The sequence below is a fragment of the Chiloscyllium punctatum genome, chromosome 20, assembly GCF_047496795.1.
Source record: "Chiloscyllium punctatum isolate Juve2018m chromosome 20, sChiPun1.3, whole genome shotgun sequence".
NCBI classification, from domain to species: Eukaryota; Metazoa; Chordata; class Chondrichthyes; order Orectolobiformes; family Hemiscylliidae; genus Chiloscyllium; species Chiloscyllium punctatum.
This window is the reverse complement of record NC_092758.1, coordinates 84,228,297-84,248,620: the sequence shown is the minus strand read 5'-3', so window position 1 is coordinate 84,248,620 and position 20,324 is coordinate 84,228,297. Positions and strand designations below refer to the sequence as shown.

Below are 20,324 nucleotides of genomic sequence, written 5' to 3'. Positions count from 1 at the left end.
GAAGATTGCAATGCTGAGAGACCCCTGCAGGAAGAGGCTTCAGCACCAGGCTGGGATGTCGCTATGCCAATGCTGGGAGGCCAGGAGGTCACTACGCCAACTCTGAGAGGCTGAGAGGCCACTGTACCAACACTGGGAGGCCAGAAGATCGGGAAGTCACCACGCCAACTCTGGGAAGCCAGGAGATTGACACACCAATTCTGGGAGGCTGGGAAGTTACCACAGCAATGCTGGGAGACCGGGAAGTTACTACGCCAACTCTGGAATGCCGGGAGGTTGCCACGCCCATGCTGCGAGGCCAGGGCTGCCACCATGCCACACAGGGAGGCCACAGCACCAGGCTGGGAAGGTCAGGAATCATCAGGGATGCCAGGAATCAAAGAAGAAAAAAAGGAGAGGAAGAAAGAAAAGCACTAGGAGGATAAAAAAAGAGACAAGAAAGAAGAAAAGGTGAAGAAAAACAGGCAGAGTGGATCGTCTCTGGCTGGAGTGTCCTACCCCAGAGCATTAGTGAGACCACCGCTAGAGTACTGTGTGTACCTCTGGTTGCTACATGACAGGGGCTTTGTGATTGAACTGGAGGGAGTGCAGAGGGCACTCACCAGGATGCTGCCTGGGATGGAGATCTAAGGTATGAGGAGAGACTGGACAGGTTTGGGTTGTTTTCATTGGAGCAGAGAAGACTAAGAAGGGATCTGATTGAGGTGTAGAAGATTTTGAAGGATATTGACAGAGTGAATAAGGAGTAGCTGTTCCCCTCAGTTGAAGGCTCTGTCATGAGGGGACACAGGGTCAAGGTGAGGGGCAGCAGGTTTTGGGGGGGGTGGGGAAAGACCTTTTTACCCAGAGGCTGGCAATGGTTTGGAATGTGCTGCCTGGGAAGGTGGTAGAGGGGAGTTCCCCCACACCCTTTAAAAAGTACCTGGCTGAATACTTGGCACACCATAAAGTTCAAGGGTATGGGTCACACGCTGGTAAACGGGACTAGGTTGGAGGTCAGGTGTTTCTCACATGTCAGCGCAGACTCGATGGGCCGAAGAACCTCTCCTGCACTCTATATGATTCTATGATTCTATGAAAATACCTCTCAGGCAGGAATAATTACCGTAAACAATGAGCTGCAAGCCTGGCATTCCTGTCCATTTGTCTTCACCTACTATTATAAATCTGAAGCAGAAACTGTGATTGTGCTTTTTCTGAACAGCATTAATTCGAAGAGAACAGTTTTTCTGACCCAGATTTCCAATCCATTCTATCCCAGGGTTCCGATTCGGATTGTTACTGTTGTATAGTTCTTCAGAATGAACGAGGCATGGGTCTTTTAACCAAATGGCAGTTATTTTGTGTACAGGCTGCTGTTTTTCAGGATACCAGAAAGAACATTTAAAGATCACAGATGACCCTTCCAATGCAGAAAGAGATCCTGGAACTGAAACACCCCATTGATCCACAGACAAACATCCTGGGTAGGGAGTGGATAAAAGAAAAAAGAAAATATTGATATCACTGAACTCAAACCCACTGTCAGCATTAAATCCAATTGGCTTTACATCATTTAATCATTTTCCACAATTTTATGGTGCATTTAATTCAAAGATAAAGACCAAGGAAATTGAAGCTCAATGGTAGTGCTCTTACCTCATTCCAACAGAAGGTCACGACAAAGATCTGAGAAAGATTTGAGCAAAAATGCCCCATTTATACAAGTGCTACATTGTTGTAGGTGCAGTTTTTTGAATGAGGGCTAAGCCCTCAGTTAGACTTAAAAAAAGTCTCACAACAGTTACTTTCCCTGGAGCGTGGGAGGCTGAGCTGTTTCCTTATAGAGGTTTATAAAATCATGAGGGGCATAGATAAAGTAAATAACCAGGGGAGTCCCAAACTAGAGGGCATAGGTTAAAGGTGAGAGAGGAAAAGTTTAAAAGGGACCTAAGGGGCAATGTTTTCACGCAGAGGGTGGTGCACAAATGGAATGACATGCCAGAAGTAGTGGTGGAGGCCAATACAATTCCACCATTTAAAAGGCATCTGGATGGGTATATGAATAGGAAGGGTTTAGAGCAATATGGGCCAAATGCTGGCAAATGGGACTAGATTAATTTAGGATATCTGGTCAGTATGGATGAATTGTACTGAAGGATCTGTTTCCGTGCTGTACATTTCTAGGAGTATATGACGTTTTGAAGAGGAGAAGGGATCTCTACTTGGTGTCCTGGATCACTCAATAGACCCTAGAACTGATGTGTTGGTCGTTATGTCCTTATTGAGAATTGGGTCAGGAATCCAGTCCCCACCAGCTCACCAGTACTTCCTGTTAAGAGTTAGCTACTGGAGATGGGTAAAACTGTAAATTTAGATCAAGACATTATGTCGGTAGTAAGCTTTATTGCTTAATCTTGCTTCTCGGTCATTTCCATTGACTTTGAACTCTTCCACAGAAAAGGTATCTCATATGGGAACATAATTGCAAAGCAAAAGACTGTACCTTATCAGTGAATTCGAATCACTCGATCAATGTCTTGTCAGTTACCATATTTCAGAAACTGAATTAGACCAGCCATGTAAACATTGGCTCCAAAAGAGGGTCAGAGAATTGAAATTTTGTGGTGAATAACTGTGGCTCCTAGAGCAGGTCAGAGGTTGGGAATACTTATGGCAGGTAACTCACCTCCTGACTCCCCAAAGCCTGGCCACCATCTACAATGCACAAGTCAGGAGTGTGATGGAATACTCCCCGCTGGCCTGGATGGGTGCAGCTCCAACAATACTCAAGATGCTTATCACCATCCAGGACAAAGCAGCCGCTTGATTGGCACCACATCCACAAGCATCCACCCTCCATCACCAATGATCAGTAGCTGCAGTGTTTACTATCTAAGAGATACACTGTGGAAATTCACCAAAGATCCTCAGGCAGCAACTTCCAAACTATGATTACTTCCATCGAGAAGGACAAGGGGAGCAGATACGTAGGAACACGACCACATTCAAGTGCTCCTCCAAGCCACTGACTGTCTTGACATGGAAATGTATCACTCTTCCTTTACTATTGCTGGATCTAAAATTTGGAATTCCCTCCCTAATGGCATTGTGGGTCAGAAGGCAGTTCACCCCCACCTTCTTAAGGGGCAACTGGGGATGGGCAATAAATGCTGGGTCCAACCAGTGACTCCCATATCCCACAAATGAATAAATAAAATTAGTCTCGCCTCCTGTCTCCCCAAAGGTTATCCACCATCTGCAAGGCACAAACCATGAGTTTGATGGAATACTCTCCACTCGTCTGGCTGCATGCAGACCCAATAGCATTCAGGCCACATTATGCATTCAATGCTTTTGTGTTCCTGGGCCAACATGGTATTATGATATAATGCATTTGGTTTTGCTTTTCCCTTGTAAATGACCTATTGTTATGTCAACTAGGAGAAAGTGAGGACTGCAGATGCTGGAGATCAGAGCTGAAAAATGTGGTGCTGGAAGAGTGCAGCAGGTCAGGTAAGGAATCTGAAGAAGGGCTTATGCCCAAAACGTCGAGTCTCCTGCTCCTTGGATGCTGCCTGACCTGCTGCATTTTTCCAGCAACACATTTTTCAGACCTGTTATTTTATGCCAGGCTTGACTCTGTATGGTCAAATCAATCAATTTTCTCAGGTATTGCTTTAATACTGCTCAAAGTCTGTGAGAAGATTTGTAGCTCGGGTGTTCATTGTTGTGGTTCTGTTCGTCGAGCCGGGAATTTGTGTTGCAGACGTTTCGTCCCCTGTCTAGGTGACATCCTCAGTGCTTGGGAGCCTCCTGTGAAGCGCTTCTGTGCTGTTTCCTCCAGCATTTATAGTGACTTGTACCTGCCGCTTCCGGTTGTCAGTTCCAGCTGTCCGCTGGAATATTGCCCGTAATACTTTGATATGAGATTACATCAGTGAAGTCATACCTCATGTAAGATGAGGACAAGATCATTATACTCTAGTATGATGGACCAATTGCCCTTTTAATATTACTCTGTGGGATTTGAGTGAGCTTGACCAGGCCAGTATTTATCGCTCATCCCCAAGTGCCCTTGTGTAAACAATAATCAGCTACATTCATGAACTGCTTCCATATTCTGAATGGTTTTAGCATGCCCTTGCAACTTAAGAGATATTTCTAAGCAATCTGTTCAGAAATATCACTGCACACCTCTGAAGAACTTGAACCCAGTCTGCCTACTTCAGAAGTAGGGAACACTACCATTTTGCCACAGAACACTACCATTTGGTCACATATTATAGAACGTGGGCGGCACGGTGGCACCGTGGTTAGCACTGCTGCCTCACAGCGCCAGAGACCGGGGTTCAATTCCCGCCTCAGGCAACTGACTGTGTGGAGTTTGCACATTCTCCCCGTGTCTGCGTGGGTTTCCTCCGGGTGCTCCGGTTTCCTCCCACAGTGCAGGTCAGGTGAATTGGCCATGCTAAATTGCCCGAAGTGTTAGGTAAGGGGTAGATGTATGGGTATGGGTGGGTTGCGCTTTGGCGGGGCGGTGTGGACTTGTTGGGCCGAAGGGCCTGTTTCCACACTGTAAGTAATCTAATCTAATCTAATCTAAAACATAGACATAGAACATGGAAACGTACAGCACAGAACTGGTCCTTTGGCCCACGATGTTGTGCCGAGATTTAATCCTAATGTAAAATATACTAACTTAACCTACGCACCCCTCAACTCACTGCTCTCCATGTGCATGTCCAGAAGTGCTTAAATGTCCCCAGTGACTCTGCTTCCACCACCACAGCTGGCAACACATTCCATGCATTCACAACATTATGGAGGAAATTGCACTGTGAGCAGTGAATACATCATACCAAATACAAACAAGTGTAAGGAAATCACTCTTTGACCTGAAATTAGAGTCCACACCTTGCGGTGTGTGAAAGGAGGAGATAAAGGGACAGGAGTTGCAAATTCTTGCGCAAGTCAAGATGAGGCGTAATTGGTGCTATTGCAGCGGTGACTGAGATTTGAGCGATTGAGAAGTGGGATAAGGTATTACTGTGTGAATAGCTCCTTTGAGCAGAAAGCTCATAGAACATAGAACATAGAACATAGAACAATACAGCACAGAACAGGCCCTTCGGCCCACGATGTTGTGCCGAACTTCTATCCTAGATTAAGCACCCATCCATGTACCTATCCAAATGCCGCTTAAAGGTCGCTAATGATTCTGACTCTACCACTCCCACGGGCAGCGCATTCCATGCCCCCACCACTCTCTGGGTAAAGAACCCACCCCTGACATCTCCCCTATACCTTCCACCCTTCACCTTAAATTTATGTCCCCTTGTAACACTCTGTTGTACCCGGGGAAAAAGTTTCTGACTGTCTACTCTATCTATTCCTCTGATCATCTTATAAACCTCGATCAAGTCACCCCTCATCCTTCGCCGTTCCAACGAGAAAAGGCCGAGAACTCTCAACCTATCCTCGTACGACCTACTCTCCATTCCAGGCAACATCCTGGTAAATCTTCTCTGCACCCTCTCCAAAGCTTCCACATCTTTCCTAAAGTGAGGCGACCAGAACTGCACACAGTACTCCAACTGTGGCCTAACCAAAGTCCTGTACAGCTGCAACATCACTTCACGACTCTTGAATTCAATCCCTCTGCTAATGAACGATAATACTCCATAGGCCTTCTTACAAACTCTATCCACCTGAGTGGCAACCTTCAAAGATCTATGAAAGATCATTCCTGATGAAAGGCATATGCCTGAAAATCGACAGTCCTGCACCTTGGTTGCTTCCTGACCTGCTCTGCTTTTCCAGCACTACACTCTTGACTCTGAATAGTTCTTTTGAAATACCAAAACTGAAGAGAAGGGAAGGTGAATTTGGTGATAACGTCATGCTGCATCTTTTTGGAATGGTGGAAGATAGTCTATTGAATGTATATTCTGGTTGGTGTGTGGTGGCTCAGAGCCAATATGTCAGTATCCGTTTAAGAGACATGGTCATGATATTTTCACTCTATCATAGCCTGTGGAGCCAAGGCATAAAGATCTCATACTCTATTTTTTGTGAGGTGCTGCTCTGAGTCTCTGTTGTAATCTCAAAGTGTAATGTTATCCTGCAGATTTATATGCCTGTGTATATAATGCATGCTCATAACAGTAAACTGTAATAAATATGCTTCTTTCTTCAATACCATGGAGACAAATGTACTCAAAGGTTGATTAGGAACAGGAAATACTGGAGAGAATTTGGCAGATCCGGCAGCATCTGTGCAGAGAAACAACACTAGCATTTCAAATCCTGTTTAATCCTTTTGTTCGTAAATCTTTCGCCAGACCTGCTGATTGACTTCAGCACTTTCTGTTTTTATTTGAAATCTACAGCGTATTTTGCTTTTAGTACACTGAAGGGTGACTTGATCGACTTTTCTAAGATGATGAAGGGATAAAGTTGTGTCCCTCTTGATGGTTTGTTTTAACTGAATAGTTTCGGGACCATCATGATATGAAGTAATGTAAGGCTGGAACTAGGTTAGAAATCAAGATATGGTTTTTATTTGAGAAGAGTGGACCTATAGTTTGGCCAGTTACACTGATGCACTATATTCTTTTAAGTGGAAAGTTTGACCTATATCTGACTGGGGTGCTGATCGCTGCATAGAACTTGCACAGTGGTCAAATGTTCATTGTCTAATGGAGTTCAGAAGAGATTTCGTCATTTATTTTCACTCCGACCTGACTCAAGTTTTAATTTGTTCTTCCTCAGATGGTCATATGATTTTTGACTAGAAGGGGGAGCTTATGTATGATGCAGATATCGTGGCTGTGGGGTTAGATAGAGTCAAGGGTCATTTCTTGCTAGGAGAAAGTGAGGAATGCAGATGCTGGAGATCAGAGTTGAAGAGTGTGGTGCTGGAAAAGCACAGCTGGTCGGGCAGCATCTGAGGAGCAGGAGAATCGACATTCCTGATGAAGGGTTTATGCCCGAAATGTTGATTATCTTGCTCCTCGGATGCTGCTGACCGGCTGTGCTTTCCAACACCACACTCTTGACTCATTCCTTGATATTCATTTTGGAATGTTGCTGACTTCAGGTTGATTGCTTTCCCCTCCTGATCAAGTGGTGTGCTAATTGGGAACAGCCAACCACAGGCTGGCTGAGTGGGCACATGTGCGGCAAATGCAAGATAATGTTGATAAATGTAGCGTTATCCACTTTGGTGGCAAGAACAGGAAGGCAGATTATTATCTGAATGGTGGCAGTTTAGGAAAAGGTGAGATACAACAAGACCTGGGTGTCACGGTGGAACAGTCGCTGACGGTTGTGTTGCAGATACAGCAGGCAGTGAGGAAAGCTAATGGCATGCTGGCCTTCATAGCAAGAAGATTTGAGTATCAGAGTAAGGATGTCTTGCTGGAGTTAGACTGGGTGAGGCCACATCTTTGCTATCCTGGTCTGAGGAAGGACACTCGACTTTGAGGGAGTCCAGTGAATGTTGATTAGACTGATTCCTGAGATGGCAGGACTGATGTACTGGATCGACTGGGCTTGTACTCACTGTAATTTCGAAGAAAGTGGAGGGAGGTTACCACAGAAACACCCTGATGGGAGTGGACTGGTTAGATGTGAGAAGAATCTTCCCCATGTTGGGGAAGCCCAGACTAGGGGTCTGTAGTGATTGGGACCAGGTGGGCCATGTTGACTATAAGATCCTTCATTGGGGTTGATAACCTGCGCCAATCAGGAATGCCTTGATTGACCACGATAACCAATCGAGTTTATCTCCTCAACTGAGGAGTGACTCCGAGTTCATTGGCACAGCCAGTGTACTGTGCACAAAAAAAAGGGTGACTTGGTGATAGGACTTGGCCTCTGTGCTGTTATTTCAGTATGTAGGCCTCAGGCTGAGTCTTTGTGTGTCGGCCCTGAGCTGAGCATTTGTGTGTAGGCCCCAGGCTGAACTTTTCTCTGTAGGCCTCAACTGATCCTTTGTGTATAGGTCCCAGACTGAGCCTTTGTATGTAGGCCAAAAACTGAACCTTTATATGTGGGCCTCAGACTGAGCCTTTGTGTAAAGGCCATGCCTGGGCCTTTGTGTGTAGGCGCAGTGCTCAGTCTTCGTGTGTAGGCCCTGGGTTGACCCTTGTATGTGGACCAGCTTTCTGTGTGTAGTCGAGATCTTTGTGTATAGGCCTCAAGCTGAAGTTTCCGATACAGAAAATAAAAGTATAACGAGGAGATGAGAATCTCAATTCAAAAACTGATTCTGAGCTACCTGGCCACAGCTAATGGACCATGCACTCTTAAAAAAAGGGTGATGTTTTGATAGGATTGGGCCTCTGAGGAGTTATTTTAGTGGCGATTGGAGAAAGCTGGACTTGCCTGAAGAACTCTCACTTGCACCCGTCTTCTGGGAGTTGGGGAGCCGGGGAGACCGTATCGGGATTTTAAAGTATGTCATAAACACAAGATTAGAATCTTCTCAGTTGAGGTCTGACTCCGAGCTGTCTGGTCACATCCAATGTACTGTGCACAGGTAAGTAAAGGGTGACTTGGTGATAGGAACCGGCTTTTTTGCTGTACTATCAGGGTCACAGTCTAAGAGTAAGCGGTAAGCTGTTCAGGACTGAAGTGAGGAAGAATGTCTTCACTCAGAGAGTTGTGAACCTGTGGGATTCTCATCCACAGGAAGCTGTTGGGGCCATTATTTTTTAGATATATTCAAGAAAGAGCTGGATGTGGCCCTTATAGTTAAAGGGATCAAAGGAGTGGGTGGGAATATGATATTGAGATTGCATGATCCAATATGATCATATTGAATGGTGGGGCAGGCTCAAAGGGCCAAGCGGCCTAATCCTGCACCTATTTTCTATGTTTCTAATGGAGTCTGCAGTCTCCATCAAGAGCTGTCATTGTTCACATGCTCTGAGCTGAATAATCAACATTCATGGTCTCAGAAAAAGGTCAAGTGCAAATGTAATGTAAATTCACACCGAGAACTAATTGCAAAGGACAATAACAAAGCACACAATATGGGAAGTACAAATCTTCAGCTAAACATGAGTGATAAATATGAGTAAATTTGGATGTGTGATAACCAGTATTGTACACTGTGAGCTACAGTTAAGCACAGAGGCTTTTCACACTGAGCATTGCAAAATGAATTACCAGCAGGAACTCGGTCAACGTCAGCAGCACAGCACAGTTCAGGAAAGTTACTAACTTTGTGGTTGACAGAAGATTCCTAGATATGAGTGGATCCACAGTGGTACTGGCTGCCCAAGGCAAACATTTCAGAGTGGTGCCCTCAAGTAAATCTTAGATCCTTTTTATGAATATTGAAAAGTTCTGATGTTGTTTCAGTTATGGGGGTGGGGGCAACTCTTCCGTAACTGTTTTCTATCTTCGCTGCTTCAACGTCTGATCTATTCTCACTGTCTTTTCCCACAATCCCCTTTCATCATTTAATCACTCCTGGCCTCCAAACCTGTCCTCTGCTATTTCTATGCAAACAATCCTTCCCTTGTGTCTATACTTATTCAAAAACTGTTCATTTCTAATCTCTGCTTGTTGTGATGAAAAGTCATTCACCTGAAACATTAGCAAGACAAATGTGACAGAAAGCAGGAAATTTATGCAAATATTTTCTATTTCTATATTCCATTTTCTATATTGAAAGAGATCCCTTTGCATTGCTCAAGCCAACTCTTAAAATAATTCTACAAAACTGCATTAATTACATGAATGCACTGTGAGTTAAAGAGTCATTCTGGCACAGGAACAGGCCATTCAGCCCATCTGTTCTGGGTTTTCTCCTCTCCCATCCCACTGCAGAAATCACCTTAAACGTGAGTCCCCTGCTCTTTGAACATTAACATATGAAAACAGTTGTCCTGAAGACGAACCACTCAGCCTGAAATGTTAACTCCACAGTTTCTCTCCACAGATACTGCCAGACCTGCTTATCCATCAATTTCTGGGTTTTTTTGTTTCAGCTTTTCTTTGTCTGCCTTATTGAAGTCTGTCATAATCTTGTATGCATCCATTAAATCTCTTTCATCCCCTTTTCTTCAGTGGAGAACATCCCTAAATTCTCCAACCCAAACTTGTAGCTAAAATCTCTTACCATTGGCTTCATGAAGCTCCCCACTTTCTCACAGACTCTCTCATCCTTTCTAGCATGTAGTGGCCATAACTAGGTACAACATTCCAGTTGAAGTCTAGCCAATCTATATTCTGACCCTCTGTTACTTCTGCCAAATTGCATCACAACACAATTACCTTATCAGGTTCTATCTGTCACTTGCCTGTACATTCTGCTATTATTTTGCGGTTTATTCATATCATCCTTACTGTCAGCAATACCTTCAAGTTTAGGCAAAAATCACACAACACCAAGTTATAGTTCAACAGTTTATTTGGGAGCACTAGATTTCTGTCTAGGTTTGTTCAACATATCATTTCAGTTGCATGACACTGTAATCTTTTGCAATAAATTCTGTGTCTAATGATCCTCTTCCACAGCTACTTGATGAAGGAGCAGCACTTCAAAAGCTAGTGCTTCCAAAATAAACCTGTTGGACTATAACCTGGTGTTGTGTGATTTTTAACTTTGTCCACCCCGATCCAAAATCAGTATTTCCACATTCAATTTTAGCATAATTGGCAAATTTTGAAATTTTACTCTGATTGCAATGTCCAATCATATATATATATATAGTGTTCCTCGTGCCTTTGGAAACATTATCCTCCAGTCTGGAAGAGTAAACATTTGTGGTGATGTATTTGTTTCTGGATTTTAGCTAACTTTATTATACCAAGCTGAAACTTAGAACATAGAACATAGAATAGCACAGCACAGAACAGACCCTTCAGCCCACGATGTTGTGCCGACCATTGATCCTCATGTAAGGTAAACCTAATGTACAAACTCTCAAATTTCTATGACCATATGCATGTCCAGCAGTCTCTTAAATATCCCCAATGACCTCACTTCCACAACTGCTGCTGGCAACGCATTCCATGCTCTCACAACTCTCTGCGTAAAGAACCCGTCTCTGACATCCCCTCTATACTTTCCGCCAAACAGCTTAAAACTATGACCCCTCGTGTTAACAATTTCTGCCCTGTGAAAATGTCTCTTGCTATCAACTCTACCTATGCCTCTCATTATCTTGTACACCTCAATTAGGTCCCCTCTCTTCCTTCTTTTTTCCAATGAAAGAAGTCCGAGCTTCGTCAACCTCTCTTCGTAAGATAAGCCCTCCATTGCAGGCAGCATTCTGGTAAACCTCCTCTGAACCCTCTCCAAAGCATCCACATCTTTCCTATAATAGGGCGACCAGAACTGGACACAGTATTCCAAGTGCGGTCTAACCAAAGTTTTATAGAACTGCAACAAGATCTCACGACTCTTAAACTCAATCCCCTGTTAATGAAAGCCAAAACACCGTATGCTTTCTTAACAACCCTGTCCACGTTGGGTGGCCATTTTAAGGGATCTATGTACCTGCACACCAAAATCCCTCTGTTCCTCCACACTGCCAAGAATCTTGTCTTTAATCCTGTACTCAACTTTCAAGTTTGACCTTCCAAAATGCATCACTTCGCATTTATCCAGGTTGAACACCATCTGCCACCTCTCAGCCCATCTCTGCATCCTGTCAATGTCCCGCTGCAGCCTACAACAGTCCTCTATACTGTCAACAACACATCCAACCTTTGTGTCATCTGCAACCTTGCTAACCCATCCTCAATCTCCTCATCCAAATCATTGATAAAAATTACAAAGAGTAGAGGCCCAAGAACAGAGCCCTGTGGAACACCACTCAACACTGACTTCCAGGCAGAATACTTTCCTTCCACTACCACTCGCTGTCTTCTGTCGACCAGCCAATTCTGTATCCAGACAGCTAAATGTCCCTGTATCCCATTCCTCCTGACCTTCTGAACGAGCCTACCATGTGGAACCTTATCAAATGCCTTGCTGAAGTCCATATACACCACATCCACCACTCGACCCTCATCAACTTGTCTTGCAACATCCTCAAAGAACTCAATAAGGTTTGTGAGGCATGACCTGCCCCTCACAAAACCATGCTGACTGCAATTAATCAAGCCATGCTCTTCCAGATGGTCATAAATCCTATCCCTCAGAATCCTTTCTAACACCTTGCAGATGACAGACGTGAGACTTACTGGTCTGTAATTGCTGGGGATTTCCCTATTTCCTTTCTTGAAGAGAGGACTTGCTCCCTATTCCATGACATCAAATTTTGTTAAACAAGCCAGCTAGGATGGTATTAGGCAATAACTTTCAAAAGTTGATTGTGAGGCTATTCAGGATAAAGGGATGGTTGGAAAGTGGGAGGCCTTCAAAAATGAGGTAATGTGAGTTCAGACGTAATATGTTCCTGTTAGTGTGAAGGGCTAGACTGGTAGGTTTAGGGAATACTGGATGACAAGAGAAATTGAGGCTCTGTTTAAGAAAAAGGAGGCATATGTCAGGTATAGACAATTGGGATTGAGTGAATCCCAAGAGGAATATAAGGGGAGTAGGCGTACACTTAAGAGGGAAATCAGGAGGGCCAAAAGGGGACATGAGATAGCTTTGGCAAACAGCGTTAAGGAGAATCCAAAGAAGCTCTGCAATACATTATGGACAAAAGACATTATGGACAATACATTATGGACATTATGGACAGAATAGGACCCCTTAAAGATCAACAAGGCCATCCAGGTGTGGAACCGCAGGTAATGAATGAGATACTAAATGAGTATTTAACATCTATATTTACCATGGAGAAGGATTTGGAAGTTGGAGAATTTGAAGAAATAGACAGTGATATCTTGAAAAGTGTCCGTATTACAAAGGACGAGATGTTGGATATCTTAAAACACATAAAGGTGGATAAATCCGCAGGAACTGATGAGATGTATCCCAAACTTTGTGGAAAGCTAGGAAAGTGATTGCTGGGCCCATTGACGAGGTATTTGTGTCATTGATAGTCACAGATGAGGTGCTGGAAGACTGGAGGTTGGCCACTATTTCAGAAAGGTGGAAAGGAAAAGCCAGGGAACTATAGACCAGTGATCTTGACATCAATGGTGGGCAAGATGTTGGAGGGGATCCTGAAGGACAGGATTTAGATATATTTGGAAAGTCAAGGGCTGATTAAGGATAGTCAATGTGGTTTTGTGTGTGGTAAATCATGTCTCACTAACTTAATTTAGGTTTTTGAAGGAGTTGCAAACAAGATTGATGAAGGCAAAGTGATGGTCTTCAGTAAGATGGGCTATATGGTCTTCAGTAAGGTGTTCGACAATGCTCCACGTGGTAAACTGGTTAGCAAGGTTTGATCATATGGAATCCAGGGCAGCTAGCTGCTTGGCTTGAAGGTAGGAGAGAGTGGTGATGGAGGGTTGCTTTTCAGACTGGAGGCTTGTGACCAGTAGAGTGCCACAAAGATCAGTGCTGGCTCCATTACGTTTTGCCATTTATATAGATTTGGATGTGAATATAGGAGGTATAGTTAATAAGTTTACAGATGACACCAAAATTGTTGGTGTAGTGGACAGTGAAAAAAGATTATATCAGAGTACAATGGGACCATGATCAGATGGGCTGAAGGGCCGAGGAGGGCAGGTAGAGTTCAATTTAGATAAACATGAGGTGCTGCTATTTAGGAAGGCAAACCATGTCAGGACTTATACACCCAATGGTAAGGTTCTGAGGGATGGTGCTGAACGAAGAGACCTTGGGGTACTGATTCATATTTCCTTGACTGTAGAGTAACAGGTAGACAGGGTAGTGAAGAAGGCATTTAGTATGTTCGCTTTTTCTGGTCAGAATATTGAGTATAGGAGTTGGGATGTCATGTTGTGGCTGTACAGGGCATTGTTTAGGCCACTTTTGGAATCCTGTGTTCAGTTCTAGACTCCCTGCTGTAGGAAAGATGATATTAAACTTGAAAGGGTTCAGAAAAGATTTACAAGGATGGCACCGGGGTTGGAGGGTTTGAGCTATTGGGAGAGGCTGAACACGCTGGGGCTGTTTTCCCTGGAGCGTTGGAAATTGAGAGGTGACAGTATAGAGGTTTATAAAATCATAAGAGGCAATGGATAGGGTGAAGAATCAAGGTATTTCCCCAAGGGTAGGGGAGTCTAAAACTAGAGGGCATAGGTTTAAGGTAAGAGGGGAAAAATTTAAAAGGGATCTAAAAGGCAATTTTTTTCACACAGAGGAATGAGCTGCCAGAGAAAGTGGTACAACACTTAAAAGGCATCTGGATGGGTACATGAATAGAAAGGGTCAAGGGAGATAAGGACCAAATGCTGGCAAATAGGGCTAAATTAATTGAGGATATCTGGTCAGCATGGACGAGTTGGACTGTAGGGTCTTTTTCTGTGCTGTACAGCTTTATGACTCTATGACATGACTATGTCACACGTTTCTTAAAACCCCTAGACACAAAATCCACCGCGTTCCTGACAAAAACCTACTTCATTATTTCATCAAAAACTCCCATGAAGTTAAGCACAATCTGCCTCTTACAAATCCATGTTGTTCCTCTTCAATTCATTGCTGCTCAGATGGGTGGTGAATATCACTCCCATCATTGTTTGCAAGCATTTAGCAAACTGATTGACCTGGAGCTAACAGAAATGTCTTTCCACTCGCCTTGAACCAAAATGTTGTGTGTAATTTTCTGGCATCTCCTCCACATATGGAGATGCTTTGAAATTTACGGCAAACCCTTTCGCTATTTGCACGCCTGAATATATTAAACCCACTTAATCCCTGAAAGGACCCATCCCACCTCTTACCATTCCCAGGCTAGTCGCTGAGTTTTGAGTTCCCTTTATGTTGCTTGACATTCTTTCCTTATATCCAACCTTTCATTTTCCTTCTCACTTCCCCTTCCCAACTTATTGCATTTGGTCCGGGGCTCTTACATTTGGAATTCATCTGACATTCACCCTCTGTTTTGTTGTCATACCTATGTCCTCCATCTCTCTTATTATCTGAGAAATCCTGACTCTGCTTCCAATATATTTCTCCCTTGTAGAATTATGCCCAAAACTTCAAGTATCTTCTTAAAAGCCATCCGCTGTTTCATTCCAGTGTTCCTGTCCGTGCTTGTTTCTATTTTACCTTGGCCAGGTGTCCTCTCATTATATTAAGATCATCCCGTGAATTCAAAGCCTCTCTTAATTTTCATCATAATCTTCTATCGTCTGCCCCTTTCAGATATTGTACTCTGTCCTTTTCTACGCCCTCAATTTGTGCACCTTACTCATGCTATCTCCTCTGCACCCTTTAAACCTTCTCTGACAATGTTGATTATTCTCCTCTGAAAGTTTCACTTCAAGACCACCACAGCCTCATTGCTGTGAAGTAAACTGCAGCTGAGATCAGAGTTTCTTTATTGAAATAGCAGCTTTGAGTTCTGGCTTTCTCTTTCATTAATATAGAGATAGTATGGTTGCTTGCATCAATTGAAGAGCTGGGAAATACTTGCATATTCAAAACAGACACTTCTATTTCATTTTGAAAGCATGTTGTACCAGGAGATTTGCTACTTGGTCAGTAGAGCGTTACTAAAGGGAAACATATGCCTGAGGCTTGGCACTCACCCTGTTATAGCTAGATACAGGACTAAATAAATTACTTGAAGTTATGCTTTGCAACATTATTTCAATATCAGACTGGTGTGGAAGGATGAACTATTGTCAGAGTGTTAACTCTATATTCACTAAGTGCAAACTTAGATCTAAAGTTAGAGTTTTGTGATAAACTCTGGGCAGTTTTACAACCAAACACCGTGAACTATGTTATCTTTAGACGGTTGTGGTCCCCTGACAAAAATCCGCCAATTTTTCTTCCTCATTCTGGAGTGTGTAGTTAGTGTGCTTCTAAGCTGAAAATGTGTTGCTGGAAAAGCGCAGCAGGTCAGGCAGCATCCAAGGAACAGGAGAATCGACGTTTCGGGCATCAGCCCTTCTGCATCTGCAGTCCTCACTTTCTCCTCCTTAATGTGCTTCTAACCTATCAAAATCCTTAATCACATCAGCTTCTGCATTCAACAGAATATAAACCTTGTTCTGGCAGCTAGACAATTATAGGAACATTGGAATTAGGAGCTGGGGTAGGCAATCAGCCCTTTGAGCCCTCTCCGCCATGATCCCAGCTGATGATATCCATGATTCCATTCCTTTCGGCCAATTTTCATCAGAAACATATCGATTTCTTTCTCGAATCTGTTGATTGATTCTGCCTCCACTGCGCTCTGAGGCACTGAGTTCCACAGATTCATAGCCCTCTGGGAGAAGTAGCTTCTCCTTCCTCTCTATTTTTGTGATCTCTTGTTCAGGACTGTCCCATAAGAATCATAGAATCCCTACAGTATGGGAGCAGCCCATTCTGCCCAGCCAATCCACGCTAACTCTCTGAGGAGCATCCCATCCGGACCTACTACCCTTTGCTAACCCTGTAATAACCACGGCCAATCCACCTAACTTGCACATCTTAGGACTGTGGGAGGAAACCAGAGCACCCAGAGGAAACCCATACAGACACCGGGAGAATGTGCAGACTCACACGGTCACCAGAGGCTGGAATCAAACCTGGCTCCCTGGCGCTGTGAGGCAGCAGTGCTAACCACTGAGCCACCATGCTGCCCACAGGAGAGTGTAAGGGGGACATCTGTTCAATGTCCACTTTATCAATCCCCTTCAGCATCTTATGTACCTCAATAGATTCTCCCCCATTCTGCTGAACTCCAGCAAGTACAAGCCCAAGCTGTTCACCTGCAACTCATATGACAGCCCTTTCACCCCTGGGATCAGTGTGATAACTCTGTCCTCACTCTTTCAGTCTGAATGTGAAAGTAGAACACATTGTGATCACTCCCTCCAAGAGGATCTTTAGCAACAAGACCATTTACCAATCCTTCCTCATTACGTTGGCACAGTGGTTAGCACTGCTACCTCACAGCACCAGAGACCCGGGTTCAATTCCCGCCTCAGGCGACTCTCTGTGTGGAGTTTGCACATTCTCCCCGTGTCTGCATGGGTTTGCTCCGGTTTCCTCCCACACTCCAAAAATGTGCAGGTCAGGTGAATTGGCCATGCTAAATTGCCTGTAGTGTTAGGTGAAGGGGTAAATGTAAGGGACTGGGTCTGGGTGGGTTGCAATTTAGCGGATAGGTGTGGACTTGTTGGGCCGAAGGGCCTGTTTCCACACTGTAAGTAATCTAATCTAATAATACCAAACCTAAAATAACCAGTTCTTGGGTTGGCTCCAGTGACACGTTGGTCTAAGAAACAGTCCATCACCAACTCTCTAACTCTTGGTTTGACACATCAAGTCTGCCCTGCAGTCGTTCAAAGGTTAATGTTTCCTTCTTGATGTGTGATGGCCGGAAGTGAACACAACAGTCTTTTATGGAGGTCTTACTATTCAACTCCCTTGAGAAACACTGTCATCGAGTCATAGAGGTTTATAGTATGGAAACAGACACTTCGGCCCAACTAGTCCATGTTGCCCAGTTTTCACAATTAATCTAGTCCCATTTGCCTGCGCTTGGTCCATATCCCTCCATACCTATCCCATCCATGTAACTCCAAATGTCTCTTTAATGACAAAATTGTACTCACCTCCATCACTACCTCCAGTTTCCCATTCCAGACACTCGCCACCCTCTGTGGGAAGAAATTGCCCCTCTGGGCTCTTTTGTATCTCTCCTCTCAGTGTAGACTTCCTTACCTTGGGGAAAAGCTGTTGGCTATCGCCTTATCTATGCTCCTCATGATTTTGTAGACTGATATAAGATCATCCCTCGGTTTTCTGCACAGCAGGGAGAAGAGTCTCAGACTATCCAAATGCTAACCTTTCAGTCCAGTTAGCATCCTAATAAAGCTTTTTTGCACTCTTTTGAGTTTAATAATATCCTTTCTATAGCAGGGCGACCAGAACTATACACAATACTCCAAATGTGGCCCCACCAACGTCTTGGTACAGCTGTAACAAGACATCCCAACTCCTTCACTCAGTGCTCTGACCAATGAAAGCAAGCATACTGAAAGCCTTCTTCACCGTCCTGTCTACCTGTGATTCCACTTTCAAGGAGCTATGAACCTGTACCCTTGGATCACTTTGTTCTATAACACTCCCCAGAGCCCGACCATTGTCTCTGTAAGTCCTACCCAGGTCTGAACCACCAAAGTACCGCACCTTGTATTTATCTAAATTAAACCTCAGCCCATTGGCCCAGTTGATCAAGATCTCGCTGTATTCCCAGATAACCTTCTTCACTGTCCACTGTAGCACTAATGTTGGTGTCATCTGCAAACTTACTAACCATACTTCCTAAATTCTCATCCAAACCATTGATATAAATGATGAATAATAGTGGATCTAGCATCAATCCCTGTGGCACACCATTGGTCATAGGGCCTCCAGTTTGTAAAACAACCCTCTACCACCATACTCTGTCTTTTACCCTCAAACCAATTTTGTATCCAATTGGCTAACTCTCTCTGGATCCTGTGAGATTTAGTCTTACTCACAAACCACCATATGTACCTTGTTAAAGGTTTTGCTAAAACCTATGTTGAAAGAGCACATTGTGACTATCCCAAATGATTTCTTGCCTCCCTAAATGCCTGTAAGTCTTGTCTCTTAGAACTCTCTCTAACATCTAACCTACAGAGACATTAAGCTTACCGGCCTGTAATCCCCCAGTATTTCCCTGCAGCCTTTCTTTAAAAAATGGCACAACATTGGCCACTTTCCAATCTTTGTGTACTCCTCCTGAAGCTGACGATGATACAAATATCTCCGCTAGGAGCCCAACAATTCAAGTCCCAGTCAATGTTAGGAAAGTTAAAATCCCAACTATTACAATCTTCTTATTCTTGAGCTATCTGCAATCTCCCTACATATTCAGTCTTCAAACTCCAGCTGATTACTGAAGGGCTTACAGTACAATGCTATCAAACTGATCTCCCCCTTTTAATCTCTCAGTTCTACCCACATAGACTCAGTGAACGAATCCTCAAGAACGTTTTCTCAGTAGTGCTGTGATATACTCCCTAATCAAAAATACAACTCCCCCTCCACAGCATCTGTACCCCAGAACATTGAGGGGCCAGCCCTGTCCTTCCCTCAGCTGTGTTTCTGTAATAGCTTTAATATCCCACTTACCTGAGGCTGGAATCAAGCCTGGGTCCCTGGCACTATGTGGCGACTGTGCTAACCACTGAGCCACTGTGCTGCCCATAATTTGCATCAAGTCAGTAAATTATCATGTTGTCAAAAGATTCATTAGAAGACAGGGAAAAAAACACTGGAAAAAATACAAACACAAATTAATGTTTTGATATAATGCTCTGTGGAATTGGATACTCACCCTGGATGAGACATAGAACTATAAGTGCCAGGGTCCAGTGTGATGTGCTCATGGTGCAGATCTCACCCTCGATGGGACATGTACATGCAGCAGATGGTGACAATCAGACTCATTGACACCTGCACAATAGACAAGGGACCACAGTGAACAAAGAGATGATTTACAACCGGGTGAACAATGGACGCTGAGTGAACTGCTACACATATCAGAACAGGAACTGATCTCTCATTGTACTTGTGGACTCTCACCCTGTCTACACCTCCTTCAGGATATTACAATAATTAAGTGACTATTGTAATTAAGAAAAACTTTAATGTTAACTATTACCTTATTTCTTTATTTTCTACTTATTCTCTGAAGTAACGCTTAACTTTTTAACTCTGTTCCTCTTACTACTTTGTAGCTAAGTCTTTTCATACCTAGGTACCTTGGTACTTATGATGGCACCTTGTGTGGTGACATTACACACTTATCACTGTACTCCTGTACTTCTGCACCTGAGTAATACTGAACAATAAAATCTAAATCTAAATCTAAAACCTCTGCAAGCAATTAATTCAGTGCCTGGAGAGGATGAATCAAGTATCCAGCAAAGGGTTAAAAATCTGGATCGTGCAGGGAAGAATCCAAGAGGAAATTTCACCGCTGTATGCAAGAAATGATGCATTACAAAACATTCTTCATTCACTTTTATAAACTGATCATCGAAATATCGGAGATGATGGAATAAAGGCTGTCAGATGCTCAAAGGGCGGGAGGTCATGGACTGAAGTCTCCAAGTGTAAGCTCAAACAAACATGGCAGAATAAGCAATGTTTAGAGGGATATGGGCTAAGCAGAGGCGGGGGGATTGGTTTAGTTTGGGGTTATGGTCGGTATAGACTGGTGAGACCGAAGGGTCTGTTTCTGTGCTGTCTGACTCTG

General features: G+C 43.7%; 1 protein-coding gene across 1 annotated transcript in view; it reads right to left on the bottom strand.

Annotated features, from left to right (window-relative positions):
* The window catches only part of LOC140491830 (sialoadhesin-like), a 74,160-nt gene extending 54,889 nt beyond the window's left edge, over positions 1 to 19,271 (bottom strand). The window contains exons 1-2 of the mRNA XM_072590225.1: positions 19,196 to 19,271; positions 1,106 to 1,462 (exon numbers count right to left, since the gene is read on the bottom strand). Coding sequence (XP_072446326.1) covers positions 1,106 to 1,462; positions 19,196 to 19,271 — 433 coding nt within the window. The remainder of the gene's footprint in view (positions 1 to 1,105; positions 1,463 to 19,195) is intronic.
* Between the last annotated feature and the right edge of the window lie 1,053 nt (positions 19,272 to 20,324).